Source organism: Anopheles gambiae, chromosome 2, assembly GCF_943734735.2.
Source record: "Anopheles gambiae chromosome 2, idAnoGambNW_F1_1, whole genome shotgun sequence".
Classification (NCBI taxonomy): Eukaryota; Metazoa; Arthropoda; class Insecta; order Diptera; family Culicidae; genus Anopheles; species Anopheles gambiae.
Window position 1 is genome coordinate 46362424 of NC_064601.1, and position 12736 is coordinate 46375159.

Below are 12736 nucleotides of genomic sequence, written 5' to 3' on the forward strand. Positions count from 1 at the left end.
TCTTCTGCGTTCTTGCGCCATCATCATCAGCATCATCGTCAGCATCATCTGCGTTCTCATCTGCATCGTCGTTTTGGGTAAGCGGCTGTAGCTCTCCGTTCAAAATGCAGAACCGTTGGAAGCAAAACGATCCTATGCTCCTAAACTATTCAAGTCGCACTTAAATATGGCCATTTTAATTGAAAGCTCCTGACACAGGAAGATATTTTTACAATTAACGATATTTAATTTAAAGTGCAGGAGGTGGTTCGCCAAATTAACGGAATGTATCTACATTAAAGCTCGTTGGCAAATGGTTCAAACATCGCATGAAAATGTGCATTTTTAAAAGGCACGCATGATTTACCGTGTTACAGTTGAGGGGACAAAGGGGACATTTTAACATGAATCATTCTTTTATCGATTATTATTATTATCACTACCAATAAAAATGCATTAAAAACAGATAAGAGACCAAACAAAAAAAACTATAACACAGAAAAACAGGTGCAACATAAGGTCGATCCTTACTGTATATGCGTTACCCCGTACCCCAGAACTCCCCAGATTTGTTTTTGTTCTGCATATTCATTCTTTTTTTTATCATTTTAATCTGAACGCATGATGGCTTTCACATTATTATTGTTATTATTATGCATTACGGCTCTTTGAAACGGTTTTTTTTTTTGTGTGTGTTTGTTTCGTTCTTTCGTTGAGCCCGGTGAGTCCGAAATACGTCCGTGCCGCCCCGAAAAAGCGTACGAATATTTTTACATTCTTAATTTGTTTGTACCTACATTTATGAAACGTGGAATTTCTTGCACTAATGCTTTTTCGTGCATTTTTACCTTCCACATTTTTGTTTAATCCCTTTTTGCACCCCAATAATCGCACGGCTCGACACCAGACAACCTGCAGAAGGCTGGGAGCCATTTGTTCTGCAGATCAAAAACATTAACCTCGCATCAAATCACATGCAAAGTTTTGCATAATGAGCAAACGGCTCAGGTAGCATATGGTTTTTCCTCCCAGCTTGTTGAACTGCCTGCTGTTCATGACGTTGCCTGTCGATGGGAATGTCGTGTTTTACAGGTGTTAATTGGTTGTTTTATCATATTGCCGGTGTGCATTGCCACCGCCAGCATCTCCCTTTCCACCACTCCTCCCATAGAGGACGGTAACAGTGTCAATTACACTCGGTAGAGAAAGAGGCTATCACAAAGAAAAATCCCCAAAAGCCAAATGCAACGCTGCACATGCAAGGAACACAAAGAAACAGGATGAACAAAAAAAAGAATACGGTTAAAATCCATTACATTTCCATCCCCATCGTGGTGTGGTATCTCCGTGGTGGCTCATTGCGGAAGGGGACACCATGTGTGTGCGCGAAGAGCCGTGCAAATTGTAAGCTGCAATCGATGGGAACAAACGGATGGAAGGAAACATTATCGGCCACCAAAATATCAACCAATTAAATTGAGAAAAATGTGTGATGCAACGACGACTGCCATGGTAGCATGGGGCCGCCGCACCTGACAGCCGCCACCCCCACCCCCCCAGGTATTGTGTGTACATTAATGATCGTTGCACAAATTAAAGCATGCCACATTGTTGACCCACACACACACACACGTCTCCAGCATGGTGCGGTAACGTGCACTTTATCAATTTCATTTGCAATGAAAATGCCCGGGTGGTTTATGGGAATGAAATATTAATTTTGCGTACAATGATGCGATCTCGACATTACAAAAAAATAAGAACGATAAACTTCACTCCTAATAGTTAGGCGCGGTACATGGGTTCATATACATTTAAGTCACGTAAAACAACGCAATTAATGTAAGTACCGGAAACACTTTCGTTCGATTAACTGTCACTCCAGCCACAACTGCAGCTTGAACAGCCTGGATGTATCCAAAACATCCACTTTTGAAAGTAATTATGCAAATAGAAATGTGTCCCCATTAGCTGCCTCCCCCACTCTCTCTCTCTCCCTCTCTCTCTTGACTTCTGCTGTAAACGCTAATGTGAAGCGTATGGAAATGGTGTGAAATGAAAAAAAAAATGCAATTAGAGATCTGGCCAATTTAACGACCTCCACCCATAGCGCCACTACTCTCCTAGTGCCGTACCGTTAATCGCAATCGTTATCGATCCATCGGTAACGATTACGTCTAGTCGTGTGAATATAATTGACTGTCCCGTGATTCGCCCGATTAACTGAACCGTACGGAGTTGAGTTATGGCTGTTTTTGATGGACCCATTTAATTCACAATATACTGTTCTACTGCTTGTAATCGATTAGCAAACGGTTCAGTGGGGATGCCGGTGGCTGTTTGAATCATCACAAAAACATATAACCATTCGGAGTGTAACATCTACATCAAAACTATAAAAAAACAAAACCATTACCCGCGTTTTAATGACTTACGGTTGTGAAAGAGAATACTTCGAAGAATGATTTTATTTAATCCTTCTTTTTATCCGCTTCCACCTTTATGCTGCCATGCTTGAGGGAGGTCGTTTTCATCCGCTCCAGTACCTCACTGTAGGCCGGCGCAAGTGGTTTCTGCACCACGTCCCGATACTCGTAATCCTTTTCCGGATCAATCTGTGTGGGGTAAACGAAAGAAAGCTTGCTTGCTAAACCAAACGGCAAACACAACGGACAGTACGTGCACACTTACATTTAAACTGTACGACATGTCGGAATCAAATTCGCGCAGATCACCACACACCAGAAACGGTACGATCGACCGATTGACGGGAGCGCTCGTTTCGCACGCTATCACCTGAACGTCGTCCAGCATGGGATTGATAAGCTGCGGCACGTAGCCCTCCGGTGGCCTGTAGTCCTGACACACCACGAACGCCTCAATGCTGGAGTTTCGCGAGCTGGGGGGTTTGGCGATAGTGACTCGCTCGAAAAATATCCGCAACTGCGAGTAGAGCAGCGACGTATCCTTGCCGCGGAAGATTTTCGCCACAAACGTACCGCCCGGCGTGAGCACGTGTGTCGTTATGTTCAGTGCCGCCAGCAGCAGCTGCGACTGGATGTACTCGTCGATATCGTGCAAACCGGTCACATCCGGTGCACCGTCGCAGATAACGAGCTGAGCCTTTTGCTGGTCGCCAAAGTGTTCGATGATAGCTTCCGCCGTGCTCAGCTTGGTAATGTCACCCTGGAGCTGGATAATGCCCGGCAGCGGACCCATCGTCTGCAGGTCCACGGCGATGATCTTTACCTCATCCCGCTCCGCCGGATCGCGGCTTTCGTATAGCCGCTTCGACAGCACCTGGCTCCAGCTGCCCGGGGCGGCGCACAGGTCGACCGCTCGCGTTACACCTAAAAGCAATAGAACTGTTTCAAGCATCGGGCAATCGCGATGAAGCAGTGCTTATGCCTACCGTCAAATATCTGGAACACTTCGTCAATGTGAATGAGCTTGAATGCGCTGCGCGCCCGCCAACCTTCTTCCTTCGCTAGGCGATAGTAGATATCGCGCTTGTCTTTGCTAGTTTTACCCATTTTATATTGTTTTACTGCAACCACTGGACACTTCTCCTCTCAATAAATGTTTTCCCAGTACTATCGCTAGAGGAAAAATGTGTTGTTGATGCGTGCGGTTTTTTCCTCTGCACTTGACAGCTATTTAGCTTAAGCCGCGACTATACGAACAAAACATAATTGATTTGGTATAAATAGAATTTTATAAACATTACATTAACTTTAGCATAGTTCATGCATAAAATAGGTTAAATGAGACCACGCATATAATCCCAAATTTATTTATCATAATTAAAATGGACATTCAAACGCGGTTGTTCTAAATGCTTTAAAAGTTCTAAAATCATGAAGCGTTTGTTGCTGTCATTTAAATGCCACACGAAACGCTTGGCCCTTTAAACCGTTTCTTTGTTTACGTTCCTGAACCTTTTGTCATCCGGTCCAAAAGATTCCTGCACCAAACATACACAAAAGAACAGCTGATTCTTTGTTGTTTACGCCAATTTGCGCAACATTCTAGTTCATCGCCGATTTTGGATAACTTCGCATCGGCAAAATGGCACAAAATGTGCCTTTTTCGAAGCAAATGCGCATAGCTACTCGAGAAATACACAATGTTAGTGATGCACTTGTGAACGCAAAATTAGCCTTCGGTAAGTGACGGGACATTATCACAATATGCGATTCAAAATTGTGTATTATTTCCTGCTTTCTGCAGCTCTCTACGACAGTCGTGTTTGGGCTGAAGGTCTGCTGATCTTCTACGACGTGTTCAAACATCTCGAACAACGCGTACCGCATGATTTCCTCCCACCGGAGCTGCATCGAACGGCACAGTTTGAGCAGGACCTTCGCTACTATCTCGGCGAAGGGTGGCTCGAACGCCACACCCCAAAGGCGGAAGTGCGTGCCTATTTGAAACACTTGCAAGAACTCGAACAGGAGAATGCAAATCTACTCCTGGCCTACGTTTATCATCTCTACATGGGACTCCTCTCTGGGGGACAAATTTTACAGAAGCGCCGATCTATCGGTCGCCGTATCAATCCCTTCCGAAGAGCGGATGCAGAACCGGTCCCGGATGCGGCCGTTACCACATTCGAAGATCACAGCATTTACGAGCTGAAGCAACGTTTGCGCAAAATTGTGGACGATTTTGGCGCTCGGCTGGACGAGGAAACGCGCCAGCGAATGTTGGACGAAAGCAGGAAAGTGTTCGAACTGAACAACACCATCATCCGAACGGTGGAGGGCGTTGGTTCGGCCAACATGCGTATCGTAAGGTACATCGCGATGGCAATTGCTGCCATCATATTAATGCAGTACGTCGTGCGAAACCAGTTTGTTCACGAGCAAGAGCAAACGTTGTGATTTTAAATGTAGAAGACGCTAGAACACTTTTGAACAATGTAATATTTCGGACATTTGAACAGTAAACACAAAATAATACAGCAAGCCGTCGTTTCACATTTTCTTTCCGAGTAATATTTTGCTTCTAATATTGCGTTGCCTTTGACCGGCAGCTAGTCGCTACCCCTTAGGAATTGTAACATTGTAATAGACTCTAGAAAGGTAGCCGTCCGCGTCCACGTGTAAAATGCGAATCATTCACCGTGGTACCGGACGGTGTTTGCCTCTCCAACGATGAGAACCGCTTCTCACATTTATCCAAAGTAATAGCACCCAAAACATTTGCGAATATTATTATTGTTATTAATGTAATATCGTAATATCGAACCCTCGCTCCTTAATAGTGGTCAATTCGGTGTGCGCCGTCGCCTTGGATTGGAGCAGGCAAACTAATCTGCGCTTATGCTGCACAATTTATTTCCCTAACAATCCACCCAAGCTACAAGATGTACAAGAGCGAGCACAGAAATCTCTTCAATTGCTTTTCATTAAGTTTTAAGCCTCAAAATGGAAAAATAGTTTACGATTTATATGTGCGTTGTTGGTGACCCAGAGGAAGGATACCCTTTCGACTATAGAACACTCTGCAGCAATGGGATAAATATTGAAACAAGAAATAACGCAATCGTGTGTGCTGGTGATTAAATTTGAGCTTTTTTTTGTAAAGGTGGAACAACCCTATCCACTGTAGCTGAATTACAGTAGAAACGAAATATCAGGTATGATTGTTGTATAAATATGCAACACACACACACACACGAATCGAGCTAATGTACAAAACCAAAAGATGTACAAAAAAATGGACAATTAATTTACCGTTATTTTTATGCAAGCTCTTTTTATAGCTTTTGAAATCAGTGGTACTCTTTTGCCCTAGCTTACCCATATATGATCAATGTCGTCGTCTTGGGAGCTGCAAAAGGAACTCTCTTCTCTGTCGTGCGCCAGCTGCACTGTCTCCACGCATTAATCTTCATCTGTCCCATTTTGCTCGTATATATATAACTATAAATTTGCCTATAAACCTATCGCCGTGTACAATAATAGTAAGTGTGTGTATGTGTGTGTGTTTCTTCCCTCTTTCGGTGTAAATATCCCGTAGCTAAAGTATCACATTTCTATTCAAATCTTTCGTCAGTTAGTAAGTTCGAATCGTCATTTCGACCAACATATATCGCGTGGAACGGCATTGGGAATTCCGCTGGCCAGTGGTTGAATGACGCTACGTGAGGGGTCAGGAAAATCCTACATTTGAAATCCTACGCTAACCTACTTATTTTCCACTCGTCACAAGCCGAGTTGGAAATTCCGCGTGGAGTGGGACACAAAAGAGAGTGAGAGAGAGAGCGAGAGTGAGAGCGAGATAAACGGAGCAAGAGAAACGGGTGGGAAACTTTCCATTATCCTAAATTCTTACCTAGCTAAGAGTGTCATAGATGATACATGTAGTTATGAGTTTAACTGCTCCTTTATATCCTATATTGCAACAAAACAAAGTTCCTTCCGTTCCTTCCCATCTACCTGCACCTCATGGCTCTCTCCCTCTCTACACACATCCCTCACAGCGCGGTGCCGGATTGTGATCAAATTGTTCAACGGCTAATCGATAAAGGAGTTCCTGCCTTCCACGGTCACGATACAAATCTGCTACACGCTACCTTGTTTAACGCCCGTCACAGTTCTGTTTCAGAGTACAAAACTGCGACACGTGCGATGATCGTTAAACGATCCTCCTCCTCGTCATTTTTGAAGCTACACTAATTCAGTTAACAGAACATACCCCTTTATACTACTCCACACTGAGCGCTCGAGCGCCCCAACACAAACAAACAGAAAGGATAAAGGATACACCGTGGATAATAACATTTACAAACAAATCCCATTACAAGTTGGGTTTTTTTTTTCAGAATTAACAGTGGTAATGTGTTAAGTGCTGCATATTGGTTGAGATTTTGCGTAAGAATCTGTTCCATTACGGACACGTGTTTACTTTGGTCGAAAAGTAAGGCAACTGTGTTGTAAAGGCATCGTTGTAAAAGTTTTGATGTCTTTTGTTTTTGTTTGATGCTTTTAAGTGCATTTCCTAAAAAAACGATACGTCCATAACGATATCATGAGGCACAGCTTTGGGCCGCAGCTAAGCAATACTTTTCCGCTCTTTTCGCCGTTAGGAAAGTGGTCGAACGATTGGGCGATCTTCTCTAGTCCCTGCTAGAGATTAAAATCAAGTATTATGAGTAATCCCGACACCGAAGCACGCGGCAGGATGGTCATGCTGGCTACTGAGAGCCAGCACCACCATCCGGCTACGGACGGTGTATGGCCACGATCGATCTCGCTCGCGACTTCATTTGTCTGTGTATGTGTGTGCTTGGGTGAGTTTTTTTTTGTTTTGTGTGAGGGGGAAGCTTCAGGAAAGACAGATGGGAGCCCTGAAAGGAACATAGGTCGAAAGAAGAATCCTTGGTGTTTGATGCACTGGAGGACGATGGACGATGCTCCTCTATTCCCGGTAGCCAGTAGCCGCTATCGGAATGGTTGTATGTGTGTGTATGTGTTTTTTTACGGCAGTGCTTTTGCTCTGTCTCGCTCCCCCGTCGCAATCGAGTCGATCGAATCGTTGGAGGATCGAGGACCGAACGATGGAGATCCGCTCATCCGCTCCATCCGAGGTGTGTCGAACATACTCACAATACTTGATTTTAAATGAGTCTTTCCTATGTTTCTATGGTCGGGCCTGTTAACTTGGTCGCGTACACGTTCGATACCTGCAATGTGTGCGAAAGAGTAGACGTTAGTGCATCGGCATTGCCAAACCGACCACGCAAAACGTGCTACGTACCCGGTAGATCAGTTCATACTGTTCCCGTGTCCGGACGGCACTGGCCCGGCCGCGTCGTACGTAGTACACAATCTGTGGCAGATCCACCGTGCGCGGCGGCACCTCTAGCAGACGCAGCGCAATGTCACACGCCACCAGCGTTCCAGTGCGTCCAGTTCCCGGCGAACAGTGCACCGTAAGTGGTCTATAAGGGTTTAAAAATGAAAGCAAAAAAGAACACATTCAAACATTGATTCTTCCTCTACGACACACAACAACGCAAACGCCATACCCCTGAGTTCGCTGCAGTGACTTGTGCTTGTCCATGGTGCCACCGTTGCTGACGATACTGGCCGGTTCCTTGCCCGCACCGGCCGGCGTCCCATTGCTAGTGGCATTATTGTTATTATTGTTGTTATTATTATTGCTAGAGTTATCAGTTCCATTGCCGACACCCGGCTGTTCCGATGGCTGTTCCTCCGACTCCTCCACGATCGTGGCAAACTCGGCCAGCTCCGAGGGAGACAGCTTCAGGTGGGTGCGCGCCTCCAGCAGCATGCCGATGATGGAAGACTCGTCGATCGGGACGCCCGTGTCCGGCCACTGATACCAGAAGTGCATGATCTCGCGCAGATTGTTGCTGGGCGTGTGGCGCATGTGCACCGTTGAGATTGTGTACTTCTCCTTATTTTCACGGTTTTTCAACGTTAGCTGCGCAAATGGAATGGATTATGTGATATGAAAGATTGCATAAGCTTTGGGGATGTGTAGAGCCACCTCACCTGGAAATCTCCAAACGTACGGCTGTTGTCCAGTACAACCGATGGTGGCAAATACTCGGCACACTTCTCCACACCGTTTTCGCTCAGATCCGTCGCCATGATGATCACTTTCGAGTTTTGCTCCCACACCATGCGCCAGAAGTCGTTGATCGTGTTCTCCATCGGAGCTTGACAGGCAATGTAATAGTTGGCAGAATCTTTGGGACCCTACGCAGACAAGAGAGCAAGTGCAACGAGAACGATAATTAGTAACCAAGATACCCAGAATCATAGCGACGCATGCGCATACCTTCACAAAGTTGGCATTGATGTACTCCGTCTTTTCATCGTCATTCATGCGCTTCAGATGAACACGTGTTTCCGGCAGTGGAACTACGTTCGCGTACCTTTGAAGTATGGCAACGGGGTTTCGATCATTTTCAATTGCAACACAAAACATTCGCTCACAAAGCTTACCGATTCTTATCCTCGCATCCTTCCGGCACCTCATCGGCACGGGCAGTCACGTTCGGGATCTCCTTGAACTCGTCGTAAATGGCCGTCTTGTTGTGGATGATGTTGGCCAACTCGGCCACCGTCAGCGGGTTGGTTTTGAAGTTGGGATCCTCAAACGCCGAGTTGCCGTACGATCGTTTGGACATGCGGGCCGTGTTGCCCTTGCGCCGCACGCTGTTGTACACGGACACATTGTCCAGGCTGTAAGCGTCGAGACCGACCGGCCGGCAGCGTTGTCCGTACGAGACCTGATTCTGTCGCTTGCGGAACACGATCTGCAACGGCGGATAGTACATCTAGATCAGCGCAAGCGTGCACCTGTCTGCCCAAGGGGTCGGCGGGGTTAGGAACCAGTATTTACACTATGTGCACTCGTTCATACTCGCACGCCAATTCGGAGTAGATAAGGTAAAGGTAGTAAAGAAATTCACACTCCCACAAACCAAGAGAATATAGTTTAAAAACAAAACTTCTTGAGTAAAATAAAATATTGGTCCCATGTGTAATGTTTGAGCAAGAACTCTAAGAAGCTTATAGCAGGATTAATACTTCATGTGTAGTACCTTCCAACAATTTAAAATTCACTCACTTTTACAAGTACTCGTGAGATTAAATTAAAACAATTCAGGTCCAATATTTCATCGTATTGATTATAAGTAGTTGATTTTTGTACAGATTTTGAGTTAGCTTTTTCCATAAATATGTTGTTATAATATAAAACGTAACATGTTTTTTTCTTCTGAAATATTGTTTATAATTACAGTATCGATCGTGTAACTTGATCGATTATCTTGCATTTATGTAAAGAAGGAATTAAACAGCCACACTTTTGGGCTATTTGTAATCTACTCCAAAAACCAACCTTATGTACCATCCCATAAGAAAACGTAAAACAACCATAACGGAAGAAACTCGTACATTCGTTTCCATTCACACTCTCGCCTAACACTCATCCACACGTTTGCGTCACTCAGACGCAAGGCGCCAATAACGGAGATGGTTCCTCGACATTGCCACCAATAATACTTACGAAGGCCGCAATCAGTAGTAGCACCACGATCACGCTCACAATGCTGGCTACAACGGCCACGACCACACTGCTGTCCTCCTCTGCTGCCGGCTCACCCTGCGATTGTTCCGTCGTACCGTTAATGCCCTGCTTGGGTGCGACTCCCTGCTGTTGTCCGGACAGGTCCGTCTGGTTCTGACCGTCACCTTGCGACGCACCACCACTACCACCAGTGGCCGGTACATTGTTCAGCTCGATGTAGTCTTCCTCTGTGACCGATTCCTCCTCGGACAGTTCCGTCGTCGTCATGGAACGATCGATGGTACGGCGTGTTGTGTACGCTTCCGCCGACACACCAACCGACTGTCCCGATCCTGAACTGCTCTCGGTTGTTGTGATCGCTGACGGGCTGCTGGTTGACGTAGTTGTCGTAGCAGCAGCGACCGTAGTGGAAATCGTATCGTACACATGCTTGTCGTCTAACACGATCGGAACCTTGCCGCCATCATCGGCCGACTCGTCGGTAGTCATCTGCGGTGGGTCCGACCGTTCCGTAGTGACGCTAGACTGCCCAATCAAGCTCTCGCCAGCGGAAGCGTCATCGAACTCGACGTTGTTCGTTAGCGTTGCGCTGGATAGGTTCGGTACAACGGTGGTAACACTTGCAACCGTCGATGTTGCCACCATGAGCTTATCCTCGGTGCGGTTCAGCAGATTCTGGTTCACCTCCGAGGATTCCGTGGAGTCCTGCTGGTCCAGTGGTTTCGAGTCGGCAGTATCATGCACAATCGGTGATTCGCTACTCGCTACCGTGGTAGTGAATGTGGCGCCGCTACCCATGTCCGTGCTGGCGTACTCGCGCACCGGTAAATCGGTGGTGGTAATGGCGGCAAAGTCTGGCTGCATGGTAGTGAGACGTCTTACCGGCATCGTGCTTGCGATACGCGTGATCATGGTGGTGAGTGGAATTGGAGGTGTCGTTTGCTCAGTGCGTCTTAGGATCGGTGCAGCCGGCGAGTAGGTCGTTACCGGAACGTCCTCAAACATGCCGAACGCCGTGCTGACGTCCGATCGTTGAGCCGCGCTCGTCGTCGTCGTTGTGGTGGTTCGAATCTCCGGTGTATTGCGTACTCTCGGAGACACCTCACTTTCGTCCACATTCTCGCTAACCTCATAAGTGCGTCTCGTGGTGGTTGGCATAGCGTTTACACTCTCGCTAATACTCGCCACCTCATTCGCCATCGTGGTGCTGCTGGTGGAGCGATCTTCAAATTTGAAATCTTCCAACTCTTGTCCACTGCGATCGGGACTCTCCGTTGAGGGGACAAATGTCGTGTCGACTACATTGCCATCCTCAGTCTCGGCCGCCACACTCTCACCCTCTGCAGCCGGTTTAGTTGGTGCGGTTTCTGTAACGATCGCGGTCAACCGATTCTCCTCGCTCAGCACGTCCGCTCCATTCTCAACGGCAGGAACCTTGTTCGCGTACGTGCGTCTATCCTTTGCACCGACAGGCTCGTCGGACGATACGGTAGAGCGTACGAACGAACTGTTGGCAAAGTCTGCCTCCTTCATTATGATGGCCCAATCCATCAGCTGCTTCAGGGTATTGTTTCCTACCACGTTCTCGCTGTCATCCCGTACCGTTTCAGTGCTCTCGCTCACTGCCTGCCCAACGTCCGATTGCTTTCGCTCCACCATACGCATCCCGGCAAGCGCCCATGCGGCCCCGTTCGGCAGATTAATGTCATTGTCCTCCGTTGTTTCCTCGTTGAACTGGTCCAAGAATTTGCCCTTCTTGGCACGAGCCGGCAGCGTCTGATTGCGTTCCACCTCATTTGAACTCTCCTCGTATGCGTTCGTTTCGATCTGCGTCCTTTCCACCGACAGTGAGCTGTTTCTTTCTACGCTTTCGCTTGCGCGGGATGCGTCGTCCGTTGCAACATCTAGCGCTGACAGGGTGGTCACCGGTAAAGCAGCTTCCGTGGTGAGACGATCCTCCTCGTCGTCATTGGACGAGTCGATTTCAACGGCCGAGTTTTCCTTGAGCAGTGCCGTACCGTCCGGCGAGCTGTTTGATGGTGCCGTGTACCTGCAAAAGGAAAAGAAGGTTAATGGTGTGTAATCACATCGATGGGTAAAACGTTTTATCGGTTTTACCGCTGGCAGATGTACGCGTAATAAGGGTGATAAGGGCGATTAATTTTAGAAACGAAATTAGACCGCACAGTGGCAATGGCGCCATTATGGCACGAGAAAAGTATTTAAAAAATGTATGGAAAAACCTGTACAAACGGTACAGGCTCTTCCAGCGTTTACAGCTCCGGTTCACAATAATGATAGGGTCCAATAATAAATATAGGGGAAGCTGCGAGAAAAAAAACACAATGGAAAGCACACCAGATTGAAAAATGAAATTCATAGATGTACGTCGTGGATTTCTTGTTAATTTTGATAAAGCAAATTTTTCTCATAAATAATGATTATGAGCAAATGGCTGTACACTCCCCCAAAGCATTTTAATGATTCATATTTTAACAAAACATTATTAAATATATTGAGATATTATGAGTCTTATTATGAGACTAAAGTCATTCAAAGTCATTAAACTGCTATAGTTCTGTAGATCCTTTACTTTTTTGCTTTAATTTTGGACCCAAAGAAAACCAAAACGTTGACCTAAAATGTATGCTATTGTTAACATCATCCCACTTTTCAAAATGTATCG

At 46.3% G+C, this 12736-nt stretch overlaps 3 protein-coding genes across 5 annotated transcripts in view; 1 reads left to right on the top strand and 2 right to left on the bottom strand.

Annotated features, from left to right (window-relative positions):
* Positions 1–2400: 2400 nt before the first annotated feature.
* On the bottom strand, positions 2401–3785 carry LOC1278793 (tRNA (cytidine(32)-2'-O)-methyltransferase). The gene is made up of 3 exons (XM_061641241.1): positions 3392–3785; positions 2671–3329; positions 2401–2594 (listed from the first exon to the last, which is right to left on the bottom strand). The coding sequence occupies exons 1-3, from the start codon at positions 3510–3512 to the stop codon at positions 2451–2453; spliced, it is 924 nt and encodes a 307-aa protein (XP_061497225.1). The 5' UTR covers positions 3513–3785; the 3' UTR covers positions 2401–2450.
* A 118-nt stretch (positions 3786–3903) lies between these two features.
* On the top strand, positions 3904–4946 carry LOC1268291 (heme oxygenase 1). Its single transcript, XM_306849.3, has 2 exons — positions 3904–4144; positions 4210–4946. The coding sequence occupies exons 1-2, from the start codon at positions 4048–4050 to the stop codon at positions 4860–4862; spliced, it is 750 nt and encodes a 249-aa protein (XP_306849.3). The 5' UTR covers positions 3904–4047; the 3' UTR covers positions 4863–4946.
* A 7-nt stretch (positions 4947–4953) lies between these two features.
* LOC1278795 (serine-rich adhesin for platelets) overlaps positions 4954–12736 on the bottom strand; it is a 36035-nt gene continuing 28252 nt past the window's right edge. For 2 of the 3 annotated variants that reach the window (XM_061641238.1, XM_061641239.1), the window contains 7 exons: positions 10030–12100; positions 8961–9295; positions 8794–8890; positions 8505–8711; positions 8015–8433; positions 7744–7927; positions 4954–7669 (listed from right to left, as the gene is read on the bottom strand). In XM_061641238.1, coding sequence (XP_061497222.1) covers positions 7619–7669; positions 7744–7927; positions 8015–8433; positions 8505–8711; positions 8794–8890; positions 8961–9295; positions 10030–12100 — 3364 coding nt within the window. In that variant the 3' untranslated portion in view covers positions 4954–7618. The remainder of the gene's footprint in view (positions 7670–7743; positions 7928–8014; positions 8434–8504; positions 8712–8793; positions 8891–8960; positions 9296–10029; positions 12101–12736) is intronic. The other variant, XM_061641240.1, reaches the window with a different exon arrangement.